This window comes from Herpailurus yagouaroundi, unplaced genomic scaffold (genome assembly GCF_014898765.1).
Source record: "Herpailurus yagouaroundi ecotype Mexico unplaced genomic scaffold, PumYag 160, whole genome shotgun sequence".
Classification (NCBI taxonomy): domain Eukaryota; kingdom Metazoa; phylum Chordata; class Mammalia; order Carnivora; family Felidae; genus Herpailurus; species Herpailurus yagouaroundi.
In genome coordinates this window covers 13,867,672-13,888,429 of record NW_024412401.1, presented here as the reverse complement: position 1 = coordinate 13,888,429, position 20,758 = coordinate 13,867,672, and the positions used below count along the sequence as shown (strand labels likewise).

General features: G+C 42.9%; 1 protein-coding gene across 3 annotated transcripts in view; it reads right to left on the bottom strand.

Annotated features, from left to right (window-relative positions):
* The window catches only part of TEK (TEK receptor tyrosine kinase), a 109,212-nt gene that overhangs the window by 2,942 nt on the left and 85,512 nt on the right, over nucleotides 1–20,758 (bottom strand). For 2 of the 3 annotated variants that reach the window (XM_040481412.1, XM_040481410.1), the window contains 9 exons: nucleotides 17,274–17,573; nucleotides 15,221–15,375; nucleotides 13,502–13,712; nucleotides 10,972–11,082; nucleotides 8,520–8,710; nucleotides 7,857–7,970; nucleotides 2,902–2,972; nucleotides 1,812–1,852; nucleotides 785–881 (listed from right to left, as the gene is read on the bottom strand). In XM_040481412.1, the coding sequence (XP_040337346.1) occupies nucleotides 785–881; nucleotides 1,812–1,852; nucleotides 2,902–2,972; nucleotides 7,857–7,970; nucleotides 8,520–8,710; nucleotides 10,972–11,082; nucleotides 13,502–13,712; nucleotides 15,221–15,375; nucleotides 17,274–17,573 (1,291 nt within the window). The remainder of the gene's footprint in view (nucleotides 1–784; nucleotides 882–1,811; nucleotides 1,853–2,901; nucleotides 2,973–7,856; nucleotides 7,971–8,519; nucleotides 8,711–10,971; nucleotides 11,083–13,501; nucleotides 13,713–15,220; nucleotides 15,376–17,273; nucleotides 17,574–20,758) is intronic. The other variant, XM_040481411.1, reaches the window with a different exon arrangement.

The window sequence follows — 20,758 nt, the reverse complement described above, 5'->3', positions numbered from 1 at the left end:
TAGTCTCAAGGTTTCATGCATTTACTCATGAAGAGTCTCATGAATTGATTTCAGATCTTTTCTGCATTTTTTGCCTTTCATTTCAACCTTCCTGATAATCATCACCTTAAATTCCTCCTGGATTTCTGTGCCTAGGAAGCTCTCAATTCCCTGCCCATTACAGAATGGTATTAGTTTAAGGAACTCCCCTTCTTTTTTTGGGGGGGGGGGCAGTATGTAGGATCTCAATGTGTGTGCATGTACAGGTATACATATACGCATGTGTGTATGAATCAGGTACCCCCTTCATTAGTATCAGTCTGTCCAAGAAACACACAGAGGAAGGTTAAGATAAAATGGCCCTAAGGTGCGGGGCGCCTGGGTGGCTCATTTGGTTAAGTGTCTAACTCGATTTCAGCTCAGGTTATCATGTTTCAGTTTGTGAGATTAAGCCCCGTGTCAGGCTCTGCGCTAACAGTGTGGAACCTGCTTGGGATTCTCTCTCCCTCTCTCTCTGCACCCCCTCCACTCACTCTCTCTCTCAAAGTAGACTTTTTAATTTTTTTTTGTAATGTTTATTTCTTTTTGAGAGGAAGAGACAGAGTGCAAGCGGGGGAGGGGCAGAGAGAGAGAGGGAGACACGAAATCTGAAGCAGGCTCTGAGCTGTCAGCACAGATCCGGATGCAGGGCTCGAACCCACAAGCCGTGAGATCACGACCTGAGCCACAGTTGGATGCTTAACCGACTGAGCCACCCAGGCACCCCTGAATAGACATTTGTTTAAGTGGCCCCAGGCTGACTTACACCTCATCATCACAGTTTAGAGGCTTCTCCAGTCTGTAGCCCTGGGGCAGCTTCTCGTACAGCTCTGCACATGTCATCCCGCAGTAAGGAGTGCCACCTGCAAGACAGGAAACCGGGTTGCCCTGAGCCCCTCTGGGGTGGAGCACAGCATCTCCTGCCCCAGGCCCCTCAAGCCCAGAGACTGGGATAGAGACAGGGTGTGTCAAGAGAAGACGCAAAATCAGCATGATCTTCCTGTCTGAGCAAACCCACCACACATCACAGCTGGACATAAGCCCCAAACTGCATGACAGTGTGGCCATTCGTCGGCAGACAGATCCAGAAGGCGGTTCCTTGTTTCCCGCACTGTTTCTCTTCCCTGAGTTCACCTGCACACGAGTCCTCTACTGTACTAATGAGATGTATCTTTGTCCTATTTGGAAGTCCTCGGTCGGGTTTATACAATTCCGATTTTATCTATAATCGGTACTGCCCAATTTTAATTCTAAAACATACATATTTAATATAGAAAACTTGGAAAATACAAAAATGCATGAAGCAAGCAAGCAATATTGGTAGTGCTCTCCTGCAGACTCCTTCCAGGTTTTTCATGTGTAACATGTATAACATTTATAAAATGGGATCACCATGTAAGGAAGTTTCTGGGTTTTGGCATGCATGTTGTCACATGCTATTAAATGGTCTTCAAAAATGACTTTTCACGGCTGTGTAACATATCATCTTAAAGTTGTAGAAGTGAACTTATAACAGTTCTGTGACACCTCTGTACAAACAAAGACAACCTATGATGAAGTTCACAGCCACCAGGTTGTTAGTACTAAATATGACATTAGACACAGGGCTCTCAAAAAGAGAAACATGGGACTAAACACACTCATACATGGAAACCCATCAAGTTCTATGTCCCAGTCCCATCTAGTGGTGCCCCAGAAAGATGGCACCCGTGGGATCCCACAGTGAGGGAGAATGGGAGGGGTCCACTCCCATTGCCTGGAGTCTTGCCTAGTAGATAAACATAGATACTCACCTAAGCTAACGATCTCCCATAGGAGCACTCCATAGGACCATCTGCAGGAGACACAGTAGGGAAACCAATAATTAACAAACAGGTTGACCCATCAATCTCCTGCCTCAAAAGTCAGGTGACTGATGCTTTGCCAGAAAAGGAAATGTTAAATGTGTGCTCCCCAGGACAGGGTCTTGTATGTGGCCTGTGCTGACCTCCTCTTAGGCCAAGGGAAGGATCCTAACAGGGAAACGTTAGGGAAACGTGTGAGAACGCCCACTCACTTTAGGTGGAGAACATGAGCTGGTACTGGGGAAAGCAGGTGCAATTCTAAGCCAACAGACTGGACTTAAATCCAGGCTCAGCCGCCTGATACTCGTGTCACCTGGGACAAGTTACTGAACCTCTGGAGGCCTCTTCGTGTCTTCAGCAAGTGGGAACACCAATTGCCGCCTCAAAGTTATGCAGAGACGATGGAAGAGAACATACAAAAGGCACCTTGCACGCAGTGAGGAAGCAGTGCTTGCCAGCCCCCTGCCCTTCCCCCGGCATAAGCTAAACTCCCTGGACAAGTCATCTCAAGCCTCGGGGCCTAAGTGTTTCCTCCCGTCAATGGGGGGGGGGGGAGCAGAGATGGTCTAAGTTTCACTCCCATCCCTTCCTTCACCACCAGCCTGAGACTTGTCTCTCTTAGCTGTGAGCAGACATGGGCCCTTGATCTGGCCTGCCTTTTTCCCCAGCCACATATGACCCTCAGCAGCTATTGTGAACTGCCCCTCACTGTTCTGGGTCCTGTATGCTGAGGTCAGTCTGGGAAGTGGAGCGGCAGGAATGCTCCATATGCCCCTTGCTCCTCTGGAGACGGAGAATTCACCACTTCTCCTTGACGGGCAGAAGGACACCTACAGCCTGTCACCAGGGATCTTACATTACACCCTGAATACTGTCTACTCTGAGGCTTATTTCATAGACTCCAAATTTATTTCTCGGACTTACTGACTACTTTTGTTCCACAGATGGACATAACAGTCCTACTTTGCTTTAAGACTCTGTCAGATGCTTATTTTTCTGGGAGAAAAAAAAATCCCTCAACAATAAAAGGCTTACTCACACATCACTGTTGGTTGTATACACACTGTAATTTAGTGACTCGATTGCCATCCAGCGCACCGGGAGCCTTCCCTGGAGAGAACAAAGTGAGATGCCACTTAGGCATAACAGGGACCCTTCCCCAGGCACACAGCTTGCCCGGAGCTGTGGTTCGCTCAAGCCCACAGGGAAGTGTGTTTGGGATTCCCCACATGTAAGATACAGCACAGTCAGGAGCTGCTGTTTGTGTATGTCCCATGTACAAGAGCGTTCTCAAATCCAAAGATGTGCAAGGAGTATAAACCCCGCTGACCTCAAGGAGTCCCTACCAGTGTTTTGTATAAAGAAAAATAACATGTGTGGGTATGTGTGTGTGGATGGGCATGTGCATTTTTGGTAGGCATTTCATTGATTCACTTTGTGGCTCTCAGAGGCACTCAGAGCTTTGAAAAGGGAGAGAGGCAGCAGGGAAACGGAGAATCAAAGTGTAGTGTGGGAAAGGCTCAGGTGATATGAGGTGGCCAACCACGCCTGGAAGAGACGGGGAGGACTTTCAGACAAGGGGACACGTGAGCTCGGTTCTGTATGTGTAGGTGTCCTCAGGTGGGTCGGGGAGAGAAGAGCCTTTCCGACCAAAGGGAACATTGTGCATACACATTAGTGGGGGAGGAGGATATAACCTCTCATCAATGCAGTTTACACTGGGTTTGAAGATGGGATGACACACAATCATTTGCCCTTTGGGGGCTAAGTGCTGACTCCACCCAGGTTGTCCCTTTTTTTTTTCTTTTTTTTTTTTTTTTGCGTTGATTCATTTTTGAGAGACAGAAACAGACTGTGGGTGGGGGAGGGGCATAGAGAGGGAGAGACTGAATCCAAAGCAGGCTCTAGGCTCCGAGCTGTCAGCACAGAGCCGGATGCAGGGCTCAAACCTACAGACCACAAGATCATGACCTGAGCTGAAGTCAGACGCTCAACTGACTGAGCCACCCAGGCGCCCCAAAGTTGTCCCCATTTCTTTAAGTCCAGCCTGGGGAAAATGACTGGACATTGGGAACTTTGGCTTCTAAGTTTTATTCCTAGTTTCGCTGTGATTTTGGGCTCCCTTCCCATCAACCCCAGGAATCATATAAGCCCTACTGAGAGGGACTTCTCCCCCAGGGATTTGTCAAGCTCTAACAGCAGCGTTTCAGCTGCAGCAAGCCAGGAAGTAAGACAACATCAAGAGTATTTGGGGGTCTTCTCAGTTCCCCTGAAATAGGAGAAGGCATTCTCCCAGACCCATCTTGAGATCATCTTGAGATCAGCCATGCCCTGGGCCCCAACTCTAGTCCTAAAGGTGCCACTGTCTCCTAGGTCTTTGTGAAGTGGAGATATTCTGAAGCCCATTCTGACCCTAAGTCCCGATTGGTACTTTAAGATTCAGTTATAAAACTACCCCTTTGCAAACCTACCTCTGGTGCTCCCCAATATTCACTCCATGCCCACCTCACCTCCAGGCACACCTGTTATTCTAGCCTTTTCCCCCCTCCACAGGAATGGAAAGAGTCATCGACATTTTCTGTCTTGTCTTTGCTTTTATGTACCTGCTAGCTTCTGACCTCATGCCTCCAAATTACTAATTTCCACATGCACTTTATTATTCTTGTTTGATTTCTTTTGGGTCTGTCCATTTCAATCTGTCACTCCTGCTCTCCCACCTGGGTTCAGGCCACCATCATATGTTACCTGATGACAACCTCTTAATTGATCTTCTTGCTTTAGAGGTTCAGTCCCTAAGGATCAGTTCTCTGCACCACAGCCAGACTAATGGCTCAAAATGGCAAATCCAAACATGTGGTTCCTTTTTTAAAAAGTTCTTCCATGTCCTTATTGTCCCAAGATCTTAATTCCTTAGATGAGTCCAAAATTTTTAGCTGGAATTCAAAAATCTTCAATAAAACGATATCCCTGTAGGGCGTGTGGTTGGCCCAATTGGTTAAGAGTCTGACTTCAGCTCAGGTCATGATCTTGTGGGTTCTGGCTCCACATAGGGCTCGCTGATCTCAGTGTAGGGCCTGCTTCAGATCCTCTTCCTTTCTCTCTCTTTTCCCCTCCACCCCTGCCCCTCTCTCTCTCAAAAATAAACTTAAAAAAAAAAAAAAAAAAAGACCTTATCCTTGATTCCTCCTCCCATCTTGAATTGTAACTCTCCCTCTTTTTTGCATTATGCTCCAGCCATATTGAATTACTTGTCCCCCAAATGTTTCCTACCTTCCTTTGTCTCTAGGCTTTTACATGTACTGCACCCTCCAATTCATTCTCATATCTCCCATATCTATTTAACATTTGTAAAACACAAGAGTTAGCCTCCTCCACGGAGCCCTTCTTGATTGCCCACAGGCTCAGTTCAGTGTGCTTCCTCTGTGTCCCCATGTGCATTTCTCCTCTGTGCTTTCTTTGCCGTCAGCACTTATCAACTGCTTTTCATTATTAATCAACTGTTTTTCATTATTAATGAACTGTTATTTATTATGGATCTGAGCTACTTAAAGGTGGAGGCTGTCCCAATTTATGTCACCCCCAAACCTAGCACAGACATGAAACACTACAGTCATAAAGACATTGATGAGAGGGGATGCATCTATCAATGGTAATAAAGCCCCAAAGCACTTAGTATGTTAGCTTGCAACACTTCCAATATTAGCATCGCCTGGGGGACTTAAACAAAAAAAACAAACAGGGGTGCCTGGGTGGCGCAGTCGGTTAAGCGTCCGACTTCAGCCAGGTCACGATCTCGCGGTCCGTGAGTTCAAGCCCCGCGTCGGGCTCTGGGCTGATGGCTCAGAGCCTGGAGCCTGTTTCCGATTCTGTGTCTCCCTCTCTCTCTGCCCCTCCCCCGTTCATGCTCTGTCTCTCTCTGTCCCAAAAATAAATAAACGTTGAAAACAAAAATTTTTTTAATAAAAAAAACAAAAAAAACAACCAACCAACCACAAACTGATGTAGGAGCCCCACCCCAGGACAACAGAATGAGAGTATTTAAGTATGTATATAGTATTTAAGCAGTAGGACTCAGCATCAGTATTTTTTGAAAGCTCCCCAGATGATTCTGAGGGGCAGCTGGAGTGCAAAATCTCAGATTTAAACAATAGTCCAGAGACAGTAGCCACTCTGCCCTCTGGTGGTAACTTGCCACACTGCACCCCTCTTGCAGGGAGCTGGCTTCCCTCCATTCCCTCTCCTTTCTGGTGCCTGAGGGCTAATGTCTTTCCTCCCAGACCCCATGCTGCTGCAGGACACTTCTCCCAGCCACTTCCAGCAGACACAGTTACGTTCTGACCCATCTAAGTGCTCTGCCCCCTAAGCATTCCTCTTGAGCTCTCCAAGACTGCAGAAATCACTGCCCTTTATGAAATGCCAAGCAAACCAACATTCTCCCCGGGCATCTGAGGACAGCATCCAAATAAAATATGTAGGTTGTGGGGCTAAATTATGTCAGTGCCTCCACCCCCTCACTCTGGGCACCACAGCCCCCAAACACCAAAGAGAAGCAAGGAAAGGTTCTCTGTGAGGGAGATAGCAAGCTTCAGGTGGCCTAGGGGGAGAAGGAGTAAATGGGTGAGTGGTGGGTCCTGCTTCTTTAAGACAAGCCACGCCCCTCTGCTGAGAAACATCTGCTTCGAGTGAGGCAAATTCAGAAAAGCTTAGAGAAAAAAGTATTGTGTGCCTGGGAGTCAACCCTCAGGGAGGCGCCCAAGGCTTCTGGAAGGTGTTGATGTTGATAAGCATCCAAGACCCCAATGGATGTGTGTGAGGTCTCTAAGAAACAAAGAGGCCCCACCTCAAACCCTTATCAGAAAGGGAACTGGAAAGATGCAAAATAGTTATGTTCACTGTGATAGTAGCTATATAAAAATATGTATGTTTGTGCAAGGCAAGAAGTAAAAAATGAAAAATAAAATGTGTTAAGGTAGTGAACTGTGGGTCATTTCCTTTTCAAAACATTCTTGAATATTGTTTCTGTTATCTTGTCAGTCAGTAAAATAAGCATTTTTTTTAAAAAGAACCTAAAAAAGAGGGTAACTACAGAAGCCTGAGCCTTGCCGAGGCAATTGTTACCCACAAAAGCAAAGGGACCGTGTGAAAACCGCAGGATTCCCAGGAAATCTTAGCCAGAGTAATGTCCACCAGACTTGGGAAAGGGGGAGCCATACCACTGGGGTAGAGCCACCAAACACATGTGATGATGAAGGATTTGTTAGCTCCAAGGCCCTGAACGTGCCAGCCCACCCTGGGAAAGCAGAGGGTGGCGCCATGTTGTTGTCACATCCCCGGAAGGAAGGGGCATTGCCAGGGAGCTATGACAGGCAACGAAAGCTGAGTCCAGCTTCTCTCCTTCCATGGTGAGGTTCTCCTGGGATCTTTACTTGAAGATTAAATGTTACTGTTTGGGAGAGGAGGTGTCATCAGCAGAATGTGGATTCGACGTAGGCTTGGAGAGGGAGTGGAGAACTTTTGGCAAAGAGGGAAATCTTCTGTGGCCTTAGAAGTTAGGGATTTCTCTATAGAGCCTCTTTGTGAGGTAGGAACCTTATTAATTTCTTTCCTTTAGATTTGGAAAGTATGTTAAATGTCTTTTTTGTCCCTCCTATGCTTGCTATACCTGAAAGGGGTTTGAGGGAGCTCCTCAGAGGTTTCTGAGTGAGACACTTAGGGGTCCTGCCTGGATGTAGACTGACCCCTGTACCATGAGGCTTGCATGTTCAATCACTTGGCCACATGTGACAGTGGCTTCTTCAGTGGCAAATACAGAGCCTTCAGTCATTTTAGCAATCAAACCTCAGAAAGGATGTTTGCCTGGCCAGGGCACTACCTACTGGGGTACCCAGCCAGATGCCTGAGTCACCAAAGAACAATGGCATCCAAGAGAAGGGCCATCGGGAGAAGGAGGGTGTCCTGGGGAGGATGTCCTCAGTGTCTGTGTTCTGAACTTACCATTGTCTTCTTCACATATACTTCTTGACCTCGGGACAATCCAAAATCTGCTATTTTGGCTACATAGTTTTCACCAACTAAAATGTTCCTGGCAGCCAGATCCCTGTGGATAAACTGAAATTTAAAGAAAAAAAAACATCGTTTGCTTTTTTCACTTCATTCTGCTGGCACAAGGCCACTGCGGTCAGACCTTTGGGAAATAGAGAAGAGAGGAACCCAATTCCCTTAAAGTTCCTCTCTAATATCCTCAGTGGATTTGGCCAAATGACCCATCATGTTTTGGGAGAAGCATTTCAGGGGAAAAAAAAAAGAAGAAGAAAAGAAAGAAAAAAAAAAAAAAAAAAAAAAAACCCAGGTCATTAAATCTTCCTGCTGCAGTCCAAGTCCTCTGCTATCATGCATTATTTGGATCCAAATGAAGCTAAGATCAGTTCAGCCTCCTCATCAAATACACATGCTGAGATTCACTAAATACAGTTCTTGTCAGTGTCTGGCATTAACTTCTATGTAAACAGAATAGTAACAAAGAGATTAAAATTAGGACAATCATAAGAGGAATTAAAGGGGGGAAGTTGACTAGAAAAATGTATAAATTTAGCTCAACTCTGAGTCCAGAGAGAATTTCAAAGGAAAGATGTCCAAAGCAAGGTCTTCACCACACACCTGTTTCTGGCTCAAGTAGTCCATGCCACGGGCCACATCTGCTGCAAAATGGAGAAGCTGCTGGGAGGACAGCGTGGAGGCGGTGCTGTTGGCAATGGCAAAGGCGGGATCGGTCTCCAGCACTCGACTCTTGCGCAGGAAGTCCAGGAGGTTTCCGTGGGGAGCGTATTCGATGGCCAGGTACAGGTAGCCTGTGGGGAAAGGGAGAGACACCACCTTCTCAGTGGCCCTCAACAGCTCTGAGATTTCAAAGGTGTGCTAGGGTCTCGGGAATGGCTTGTAAAATTTAGTATCTAAAAGCAACACGTTGGGGCACCTGGGTGGCTCAGTCAGTTAAGTGTCCAATTCTTGATTTGGGCTCAGGTCATGCTCTCACGGTTCATGAGTTCGAGCCCTGTGTCAGGCTCTGCACGATGAGCACAGAGCCTGCTTGGGATTCTCTCTCCTTCTCTCTGTTCCTCCTCTGCTTGTGCTCTCTCTCAAAATAAATAAATAAACATTAACAAGGAAAAAAAAAAAAGCAATACATCTAGTGGTACCAACCTTGAGAACACTGACAACAGGACCGAGAGAAGTTTCACGTTCCTGCCATGCTTACAGGGCACCATGCTCAAACTCAGGGTCCCCTCTTTCCCACCCCCTCCCGCCTACCACACGTAGACTAACATGGAGGCTTCCTGAAGGCCCGCACCTACTCAGTAAGATTTGCCTCCAGAAGATCTAGGACAGCTAGTCTGTATCACCTGTTATTTTTTTATTCAGTATTGATGGAGAACTAACGTGAGCCAGGCATGTTATTCCAGTCTGTCTCTAACTTTTCTTGAGGTTATTTTAAAAAAAGAAAAAAAAGAGTAAGTGTCTATGGCAGAAGGACCCGTACAAGGCAACTCTCTGCCTCCTCCTTCTACTGCTCCCCTAAAACTCCCGCTACGTCACTGTCTTGCTCATTAGGTTCGCAGAGTCTGAGGTCAGAGACTGCATTTTGCTTAGAGAAATCAGAAAACTCAAACTTAGACAAATAAAACAATAGGTACTAGAAGAAATTATGGTCCATTGTCTTCGCCTATTCCCAAATTGTTTTCCTTTTTTTTTTTTTTTTTTTGATAAAATTAATCTTCTTTCACAAAAACATTGATCTTTTGAGTCAATGAAAAGTAGAGTGGTTTTACTGTCTTTTAAAGGTAAAATTTTTGGTATACCATTTTTTACATTTAAAATGTCGAATGAATTTTAACTTCAGAGACATTCTAAGAAATTGAAATTCTGGTGTAAAAAAAAAAAAAAAGCCTAGTACTGTAGCATGTAGCACTGTAAGGCAAGATACGCCTCAATGCTTTCTCACTTCCTCACTGAACTATAAATTTTAAGAGCCAACCAGTTATGTGCTAAGGTGATGACAGAGCAAAAATTTAAAAGATACACATTTTTCTGTTGGCGGTGGTTACTTTTTTAAAACTTTCATTTACTGCTGTCCCATGCTGACCACTGTTTTCAGGAAATAGCTGAAAAATAAATGTCATTACTTCATTATTGAACCTAAGGGACATGATCTAGCTTTCAGAATTACACCCTATTGGATCACAGAATGATATATTGTTTGAAGCCCCAGTATTTTTAGTTTAATAAATTGAGGAAAAGGAAGTAGTCTCTCTTCTATTGTTGGTGTTTGTGCCTCAGAATCAACAAGAGGTTGTCAAGTTTGGAAATAATTACTGTGTGGAGCTTTTTTGTGGGATCAAACTTTTCCATGAGGAATTAATCATAACTAAGCATAAATTTAAGCACAGATTCAGAATTATAAACCCAGGTAGGATGCTGAAGTAAACCCATAGAAGTACTTAGTTATATCTAAATAATATAAGTGGACCTTTAAGAGTATGTACAACATAGGATAGTTGTAGAGCTCCACCATAATTGTACCCATAATTGTTTGGGGAAAAAAATGAAGTTCTATCAGATATAAGTTTATTACTATTATTTTATCCTAGCCATTACCAATGCTTTTCTATTACAATAGGTTGTTGGCATTCATGGATTTAACATTCAGAGTATCAGTGTCTTGGGCTTGGAGGAAATAAGATAGGCAACTCAGAAGAGCCAATGCACTTCACGCTTCCTGATGCTGAAGGCTCCCCCAAACCCTAGCAATAGTAGCTGAGGGAATCCCTGAATCAGCAAGGATGGCAATGTGCGGCAACCACGGGTACCTTTGAGCATTAACGGGTGAACCACACCAGAAGGCAAAAGATCCAGCCTGGGACCTACCTCCAAAAAATATCCCAAGTCTCATTACAATCTATAAATAGGACCAGACATTCAGAATTAAACTGCAACCTTAAAAAAAAAAAAATGGGTAGCATTCTTAAGATTGTTATATTTACTAATTTCAATATGGAATGTGCCTGTTTTAAACAAAAATACTGGCAGGAAAGACAGGAAAAGAGCATCTTACCACGATGTTCACATGCTCCCAAGAGATTGATGATGTTTGGGTGGTGGCCAAGTTTACAGAGAACCTCCAGTTCCCCAGCGAAGTCCCTGTGGTCATCTTTGGAGGCATATTCTGGGAATTAAGTCAAGAGTTGTGATCCCTGGCTGTTAGACCTCTTTAGAAACAACTATCCCCTCCCACTCCCCAGGACCTTCAGAGGCACTTAGTCACCATCAGGTCTGGAAAACTGTATAGAAATCAGACATTACTCTAGGAAGAGTACTTGGTACCATTGATACTTTGGGCGGAAACCTCTGTTGTTGGGGGGCTGTCCTCTGCATAGTAGGATGTTCAGCAGCATCTCTGGCCTCTACCCCCCCCCCCAGATACCAGCGGCCCAACCAAAAGTGTATCCAGACATTGCTGAACGTCCCCCAAGGGGCAAACCACCCCTGGTTGAGAACCACTGTTCTCAAGTTTTCTTGTTTAAGCTCTCAAATGCCCAGTGAGATGATTTGGTAGAGATGGAGCAGCCTCTATTTAGACTCCAGCTATTCTAGCTGAAGCCGCTGTCCAGCAATGCATATGCTGAGGAGCAGAACCAAAGTTTCAGTACAACAACACCGGGAATGTACACACCTTCCTTTATCATAATACTTTTAACCTGCTTTCCCACAAATCAGTCCTGCTAAAAAAACAAACAAACAAACAAACAAACAAACAAACAAAAAACACCTCAAATCCAACGGCATTTCTATGGAAGTTGCTTGATGGTCAGGAAACTGAACTACATCTGTTTCTATTCTTTTCATCCTGTCTCTGGGTTACCACTTGGATCAGAGGAAGAACCGCCAGGTACCAACCAGGCTGAAGGGAAAGCTCACTCTGGCTGACGCACAAACTGATCAGCCTTGATTGGTGACAGAGCGCTATTATGGTTTTTTGAAAAATAATGTTGGGTAGGAAAGGGAGGAAGGGGGGGCCAGTTGGTGCTGGTGGCCCTGTGCCTACCTCAACATGCTTGGAAATTACAGGAATGTTTCATATGGGCTAAGGGTACACACAAAACTAGCTAGTAGGCAATCCCAAATCAGATACCCTGTTCATACCATAAGAAGCCCGAGGTTTAATGCCTTGGAAGCATATTTAAAATGAAGTTCTTTATAATGACCTTGTCCCCTACTTCAGTATCTGTCTTCCTTTGGATGCATCATTCTCCCTGCAGACATTTTCTGCCCTGGTGCCCCATTAAGCTATTTTACCTCTTCACATGGGCATGGGACCATCAGGCTCAGATCAGACTTTAAAAGCCCTGATTTTACAAAATTCTATATCCTTTCTTCTCATACTATCCTTACTATTCCCCAAAACTCCCTGTAACTAAAATGTCAAAACAGAAAAGACATTTCTGGATGCTAAGCAAGATTGTGTGTGTACATGTGTACGTGTATATTTGAAATATACTACTATCTCTAGGCATTGACAGTATTTTATTTGTTTTATTTTATTTGTTTTCTATCAACCTGCTGCAAAGAACAAGTTAATTTCCCCCTTGCGCTCAATACTGCTGTCAGAAAGGAAAACCCAGCAGCAGCCTTAGAGAGCCCACACGGTGAAGGTGACCCACAGAAGTAGTTAATTACATTCCCTGTTCTGACACACAGCTTTCCAAGCCCAGATGCTCTAGAAGCCACAATGCAGCTTCTCAATCAAGCCATGTGCATTACCTGCCACTTCACACAGAAGAGAATACAGCTAGTACAGACAGTGAGCTAGACATTCAGCTTTCTCAGAAGATGTGTATTAGCCATCTTGTTAGATGGGTAGGCACCAAGCGGTCTTGAGACGAAGACAACTGGAAAATACCTCATTCTTGTGACCTTAGATCAATGGTTTTCAAACTTGAGGGTACAGAGGAAACAAGGAGCATGCTTGTTGAGAACACAGATTCTCACGTGTCGCCCCAGAAACTCAAATACTGTAGATCCAACAGTGGGAGAAGCCAAGTAGATGCATTGCTAACGTCTCCAGGAATTTTGATGCAGATAATCCATGAAGACAGTGGTTTGCAAAATGTGGCCTCCAAACCCTCAGCATCAGCATCACCTGTGATCTAATTAGAAATACAAATCCTCTGGCCCTGCTCCAGACTTACTGAGTCAGAAACCAAGGTGGACCCCAACAGTCTGCTTCTAACAAGGCTTTCAGACGATTGTGATGCATGCTCAATTTTGAGAACCACTGCAGTAAGAGAAGTAAGAGAAACAACAGTCCTCCCCCACAATGAGCAGTGTGTGACAGGGAATCTGTATTCTCACATCACAACAAGACAGTGGCATTTAAACAGCTCATGCCTTCATGTTTATGTCCTGACCCTGTCACCAGCTGACCTCAAAGGAAATATCACCTGCAGTTGCACTGAACAGCTATATCTGACACCATGCCAATTTTCTGTTTAAATAATGTAAGAGAATAGAGGAAAGATTCAACAGGAAGTCAAGTTGTCTCCCCGCCCGAGTGAAATGCTGACTTGATGTGGCCAAGCACTGACCTTTCATTCTCTTGATGGCAGCGTCCATCCGTAAGCCGTCCTTCTTGATGCGCGCCTTAAGAACCTGGCCAAAGTTACCCTCCCCGATCACATCTTGAAATTTGATGTCATTCCAGTCAAGCACTGGATAAATTGTAGGATCTGGGTTGTTTTTGGCCTTCCTGTTCAGGGCCAAAGTTCCTGAGTTGAACTGCACAACTGGCTCTTCCCTCTGGAGAAATAATTTTTTAAAGGTTTTATGTCAGGATTTTTCATAATTCTGACATGCATAAATACTCCTGGTTTGTATCCATACCAAGTGAAACAAGAAACTAATTCTGGGATGGAGATGGAAATAGGTTTCATCTAACAGACTGTCTACAGCTTCATGGGACACTTCCAGGCATTGGGGGAAGGTATTCTGCAATCAATTAGCAATGTCTGCAGACAGCAAGGCAGGGGAGAATTAGAGCAGGGATGCCACAGGATGACACATCCCTGAGTTAGTCACATTGAGTTTCTACTGAGCTTTGAAATAAGCAGGTACTTAGTTTTGGTTTGGAAAAGAACACAGAGATCCTATCTGGGACAGTAAGAGGCCATGCCTCCATGAGAGCTTTTCTTACATAGTCTTGGTCTATTCTGGACTCTAACTCACTCGCTCTGGCTTATCCTAAACCTGAGAACTTCTTGAGCCCACTCTGGAGCAGATTCAGACCCCAGGATGACAGAGGCTTACAGCAAAGCCCAACACAGCATCACCTTTTCTCCTGAGTTTGAGAGGCTGGCATGTATAATGACAAGGCACCAATATCATAGGAGCTCCAGTGCTCCCGGCCCCCTTGCTGGCCCTTTCTCTCCAGGAGCAGCTTGAGTTGAGCCACCTCTGGCATGGAGTCAGATAACAAAGCTCCCCTTGTCCTCCATAGAGGGGAAGCTCAGGGATCTGTGGACATGAAGGTATACCTTATCTAGAATGTGTAGCTGTACTCAATGTTTTATACATGGCATTGATAAAGCTGGGTGCAAGTTCATTTTACATAGCTTAAAACCACACACTAGAAAGACATTCAGGCTCTAGTAAAACCAAAGGAATCAAACAGGGTACATATTGGTCAAGTATGATTTTGTAAACTCTGATTACTGATCAAAATGTCTAGGCAAAAGAATGATGCAGTGCCAGGTATTATGAACTATGACTGCAGACTGAAGGACACAAAGGAATGGAGATACACACATGTACATACAATTCACATATATTACAGACACAATGTATATGGGATAATAAGATTGTGGGAGATACTAAAAGTCGAAAATGGGAACTGGAAATAGGAAATGTCTAGCACAATACATCATTACCCATGACATTGAGGTCTGGTTACACTCATGTCCTTCCTTACCAACAGTGTTCAGTTCTTCATACTGCAAGATTAGTCTCCCTGGTGACTTATCATTAGGATGACCATACAGCTCACTTTGTTAGGGTCTGTTTTAGCCCTGGCTTCCTGAATAATTACTAAGAGCAACCTTTTCACTCTCATAATTGTTCCAGGTTGGATAACAAATTATATAGTCATGCTGTTTATCTCCCATTTCATAACGGAAGTCAAAGAGAAGATGAGGCCTGGCTAAGGAAAATACTGGCTTTAGAAGTAAATTTCCTGGTCCATATCTTTCAAGTGAAGGTTCTGCATTCATGCAGACTTGTACTTATTAGTTAGTAGGAAGATGAGACACTACCACGTTTTGGAAAGCTTGGGCCATTCTCCTTTGGACATTTGCCCTCTTCAATTGCAACATGATCAGGAAGGCCAACAGCACCGTCAGGCAGGTCATTCCTGCCGAGCCAAGGATGGCTATAAGCAGCATTTTCCCGCCTCCAAGGTCCGCCGGTGCTGCGCAGAACACAGGAGAAGCAGTAGGGTTAGTTTTGGAGAGACAGGGCAAGACCATCTATGGTAGACATCACAGGGAAACAAAAATGTCATGGTAGCCCTGACTCTGCCACCTAATTGCTATGGGACCTTGGGCTACTCATTCATATGTTCTGAAACTCAATGGAGAGGAATGACTCACAGTCTGACTTTTTATAAGACCTAAAAAAAAAAAAACAAAAACAAAAGCAACAACAAAACAAACAAACAAAAAAACACCAAAAATCACAAAGTGCTGATTATTATATAATTATTAATTATTAATCTCATCATTTATCCAACTTTTACTTCCAAGTAGAGGCCCAAGCAACTGCACATTGTCAAGCAATAGTGAGAATGAGTAACTAGATGTAGGACTTTGGGAAAGTAGCTAAAGTTCCCCTGAATAATTTCCCCACCTAGAAAATCTCTCTTGTTCTAAGATGCTGAGTTTAGAGTCTGTAAGGTATTTTGCTTTTTTTTTTCTTATATAAAAAACTGATAGAGAAAATCTGAGAATACCAACGGGAGAATGAAGGAAAGGAGGAGGGGAAGGAGGGAGAGACAGAAGAGAAAAACCATTAAATTCAGGGCTCAGGTCAAAATGAACTTAAAGATTATGGTCTAATCTTTCCATCTCTTTCCCTTAAACTCAAATAAAATTAAATGCAATATATTTTTACAAAAATCAGTATGTAGAGCATCACCCCATCTTCTTACAAGTATTCTTTTGTGATTATCTCTTTCCTTCCTTCTATCTCTACTCATGGGTGCATAAAAACAAGTCTGGAATAGAATAGTGAGAATTTTGTTGTTTTGTTATGTCTTTTTTTTTTTTTGCTTGTATTTTTGTAGAGCTTGGATTTAAGACCTGTACACATTTTACCAAAACACAAAAAATTATAAAAGTAATGCATTTATTAAGAGTGTCATCTGAAAACTCCAATTCTCTATAATTGGTAGACTCATAATTCCTTTAACATTCCAAAAATATTCCTAAGAATCAGCACTGAAAATATCCATGTTTCATTTTATTTCTTAAGCCCTAGGTAGCCCTCGAAACCAAGAAGTTTTGACTACTATAAGATTTTCTGTAAAAAAAAAAAAAAAAAAAAAAAAAAACACCTTAGTCCAGGTTATATAAATCTTCCAAAATTTCCATCTAACATCACTCTATGTTCCCTCACACTTGTGGTACAGGGCAGAGGGCTGGGAGGTACGGTTGCAGACAGAATTCAAAGGGAGGATGCTCCAGGAGCTGCAGCCCCCAATCCCCATCCTGAGTCCCTTTTGTTCACTTAACTATGTTCAACAGGTGTTATCAATCACAAACCCTGGGCATCCTGTGCTTGGCACTCTGAGGGACCTCCATCTGTCTCGAAGAGCTTACTCTCACTAGAGTAGGGGTTAGTGGTGGATGTGGAGACATCATAACTTGGATCCAAACAGTGAAAGAAAAAAAAAAAAACCACCTCAGAATAGTATAGTGTCATCCAAGCTAAAAGAGGAGTTCATTTGAGAAAGACTGCTGTTGGTTCTTGGAGCCTCCCACTGAAGCACCAGCGTAGGCCTGCCTCCACTAAGCAGGTTCCACATTCTTTTTCCACGGAATCAAATTCATATTCTTCAGAGCTTCCACTGCTGGATAGGGAGTGTGATGGGATAATTTAGTCTAAGGCTTAACAAAAGAAAATGGATCAACAAGGATTCCTTCCCAGGGGCATTTTCATTTTAAGAACCTATCTAGAGATGGTGAAGCCTATTTGGACAAATGAGTTATGTCACATGACGTACATATCAGGTAAATATCTTAAGATAATGGGGCTTTCCCAATCATCTCCAGAAATAATCCTATGTAAATACCTGTCCACTCTACCAACCTTGAGATTTAGAAAGGGTCATCAGTTCATGAGAAAAGGTTGGGTTGCTTGACCCTATGTTGTTCTCTGCAAAAATGTCCACCTGGTAAGCTGTTTCAGGCTCTAGGCCCTTGAGGTGATACTGGGTAATGGTGGCATTCTTGATCTTCACATCGATGTGCTGGTCTTCATTTTTGCCCTGAACCTTGTAACGGATGATAATAGAAGAAATAGAATAGCCATCCAAGATTGTCCAAGAGATCATGGCTGAGGAGTCTGTGATGTTAGAAATCTTAATGTTTTCTGGTTGAGGAGGGAGAACTAGAAATTAAAAAAAAAAATTTAATTCACTTAGGATACACTATCATCATTTAGATTATTATGTTCTTAAGAGATACTTAATGTCAGTTCATAAACCATGAATGGCAGAAAGCAGGAAAGAACCTCTTTGACCCTGCCTGCAGCAACTTCTTATTCAACACGTCTCTGGAGGCAAGGGAGGCAAAAGGAAAAATGAACTACTGGGACCTCATCAAAATAAAAAGCTTCTGCACAGCAAAGGAAACAATCAGAAAAACTAAAAGGCAACTGACGGAATGGGAGACGATATTTGCAAATGACATATCAGATAAAGGGATACTATCCAAAATCTATAAAGAACTGATCAAACTCAACGCCCAAAAAACAAATAACCCAGTGAAGAAATGGGCAAAAGACATGAGTAGACACTTCTCCAAAGACACCCAGATGGCCAACCGACACATGAAAAAATGCTCAACATCGTTCATCATCAGGAAAAAACAAATCACAATGAGATACCACCTCACACCTGTCAGAATGGCTAACATTAACAACTCAGGCAACAACAGATGTTGGCGAGGATGCGGAGAAAAAGGATCTCTTTTGCATTGTTGGTGGGAATGCAAGCTGGTGCAGCCACTCTGGAAAACAGTATGGAGGTTCCTCAAAAAATTAAAAATAGAACTACCCTACAACCCAGCAAATGCACTACTAGGTATTTATCCAAGGGGTACAGGTATACTGTTTCAAAGGGGCACATGCACCCCAATGTTTACAGCAGCACTATCAACAATAGCAAATGTATGGAAAGAGCCCAAACGTCCATTGATGGATGAATGGATAAAGAAGAGATGGCGTATATACATACAATGGAGTATTACTGGGCAAACAAAAAGAATGAAATCTTGCTATTTGCAAATATGTGGATGGAACTGGAGGGTATTATGCTAAGTGAAATTAGAGAAAGACAAAATTCATATGACTTCACTCATATGAGGACTTTAAGATACAAAACAAATGAACATAAGGGAAGGGAAACAAAAATAATATAAAAACAGGGAGGGAGGGGGACAAAACATAAAATCCTCTTAAATATAGAGAACAAACAGAGGATTGTCAGAGGGGTTGGGGGAAGGGGATGGGCTAAATGGGTAAGAGGCATTAAGGAATCTATTCCTGAAATCACTGTTGCACCATATGCTAACTAACTTGGATGTAAATTAAACAAGAAATAAATTTTTTAAGAAACATGAATGGCAAATAGATGTTTTCTCAGATGGTAATTCCAATCAATTGGAAGTGGACTCCAGAAGACATGACAAAATAGCATAAGCCAGGAAAAACGTCAACACATATATCACATATTTGCTCATGCTTGCATTAAAGTAAGACTTCAAATTCTGTTACCCACAAACATATATTATACTGTTTTTGATGCTGGGGAGAACAGAAAGATTATGAGAGGTGACATTTATATAGGCTCTTCCATACAGTAACTCATCTCCTCTTCCTAACAATCTTATAAAAATTCAGTCCCAGAGAGGTAAAGTGACTTGACCAAGGTCATATAGATATTGTGTAGAAGAAATAGGATTCAACTCCTGGCAGTCTGACTCCACAGTCCATCATCTTAGCCACTTTCCCAAAAAGCCTATCCTTGCCCTAAATGTATTTATGGAGCAGTAACAAGTCAGTGTATACATAAGAAAATGTGTCAAGGACTTAACAGACAAAATGCTACTGGGATTTAGGGAAAATAGAGATCACATTCTACTTGGGGGGAGGATGAGAAAGAGAGGTTCTGAGGTTTTCCAGATGTGAAGATAATAGGCACAGAATTGTCCCTACATTTCCACTCAACCTGCTGTCTGGTAAAGGACTCCTGCAAGAGGTAAGTCGCTGACTCTATACAATAGAGTGACTCTGTATGACCCCAGGGAAGAAGGAATCCAATGTCTTGCCCCTGATATCAATTATACCTTCCATCTGTGAGGCTGTTGACAAGGTGTTTCCATATGCAGGTTCCCTCTTGACCCTCATAACCACATAGGTGGCTATGAGTAGTGCTGAGATTTTTATTATCCAGTTTTAGAGATGGACTTTGAAAATGAAAAGACTTGTATTGGTCCCAGTAAGTAAGTAAAAGACCCAGGCAACTTCACCCCATATATTACTGTCTTTCCCCATATACTGCTTAGAAGCAAAACAGAACCTTCAAGAAATGTCTTCAGGTATATTCTTTCTATCCTGAATTCTCAGAGATTCTTCTGCATTCTAAATTTCCTCTTTCCATGACGTTGATCATACTCCTTTGGTAACTGTGGCAATTTATGAGGATTAAATATTGGATTTTGGGCCTTCCAAATCTGATGGTCATTTTCTACGTCCCAAACCACAGTTGATTCATCAACAGTATGTCTTAACTTCCTTTGCCTCCACTACCAAGATTTTGTATATTTTTACAAAAATATAGAATAATCTTCCTTCCCATAAGGAGATGACAGAATATTTGGATTCTTACCATTTTCAGACTACTATTAACACATGATTAACTTTTATATAGTGGTGCCTCAAAAAAATATTCAACTTGATAAACCAGCGGTAGATCTAAACCTGTCACAAAAAGAAGCAGTGCCTTGCAGACACCTGCTAATTTTAATGCCAACTAAAAAGCACAAATTTACATCTACCAATTTATCCACATTATGCCTGAAAGAAGTCACCCTTCGAACTAGCTTAGCGGATCTGTGATTTAGATGCAGTGAGTCTAAATCCAGCCATCTACATTTTTGCAGTTTCACCAGGTAGGTTCTAAAGTCGATTTTAAAACACTTTAGGAAAAGCTAACCAAACAATTTACAAGCGGGATATGACTGCAAAATGAACTTCTCCAAGAAGCGATCTCTTTTTGCAATTGTTCATTGCCCCTCCAAAGAGACTAATGGGTATCCCGGTTTAGTAAAAACAAACAAAACATAGAATTAAAATATGCAATTTCGAGTCCTAACCCCACGATTTACTTGCTTAATAACTTTGGTCAAGTTGCTTACCTTCCTTTGCTTCAGGTTCCTCATTTGTTAAATGTGATGACAATTCCTATTCTAATTTCCTTACAAAGTAATTGTTAAGTCAAATGATATACTCTGCATATACGTATGCAAAAAAAATTACACACATGTATTATTTTTACATACGTTTGGGGCCAT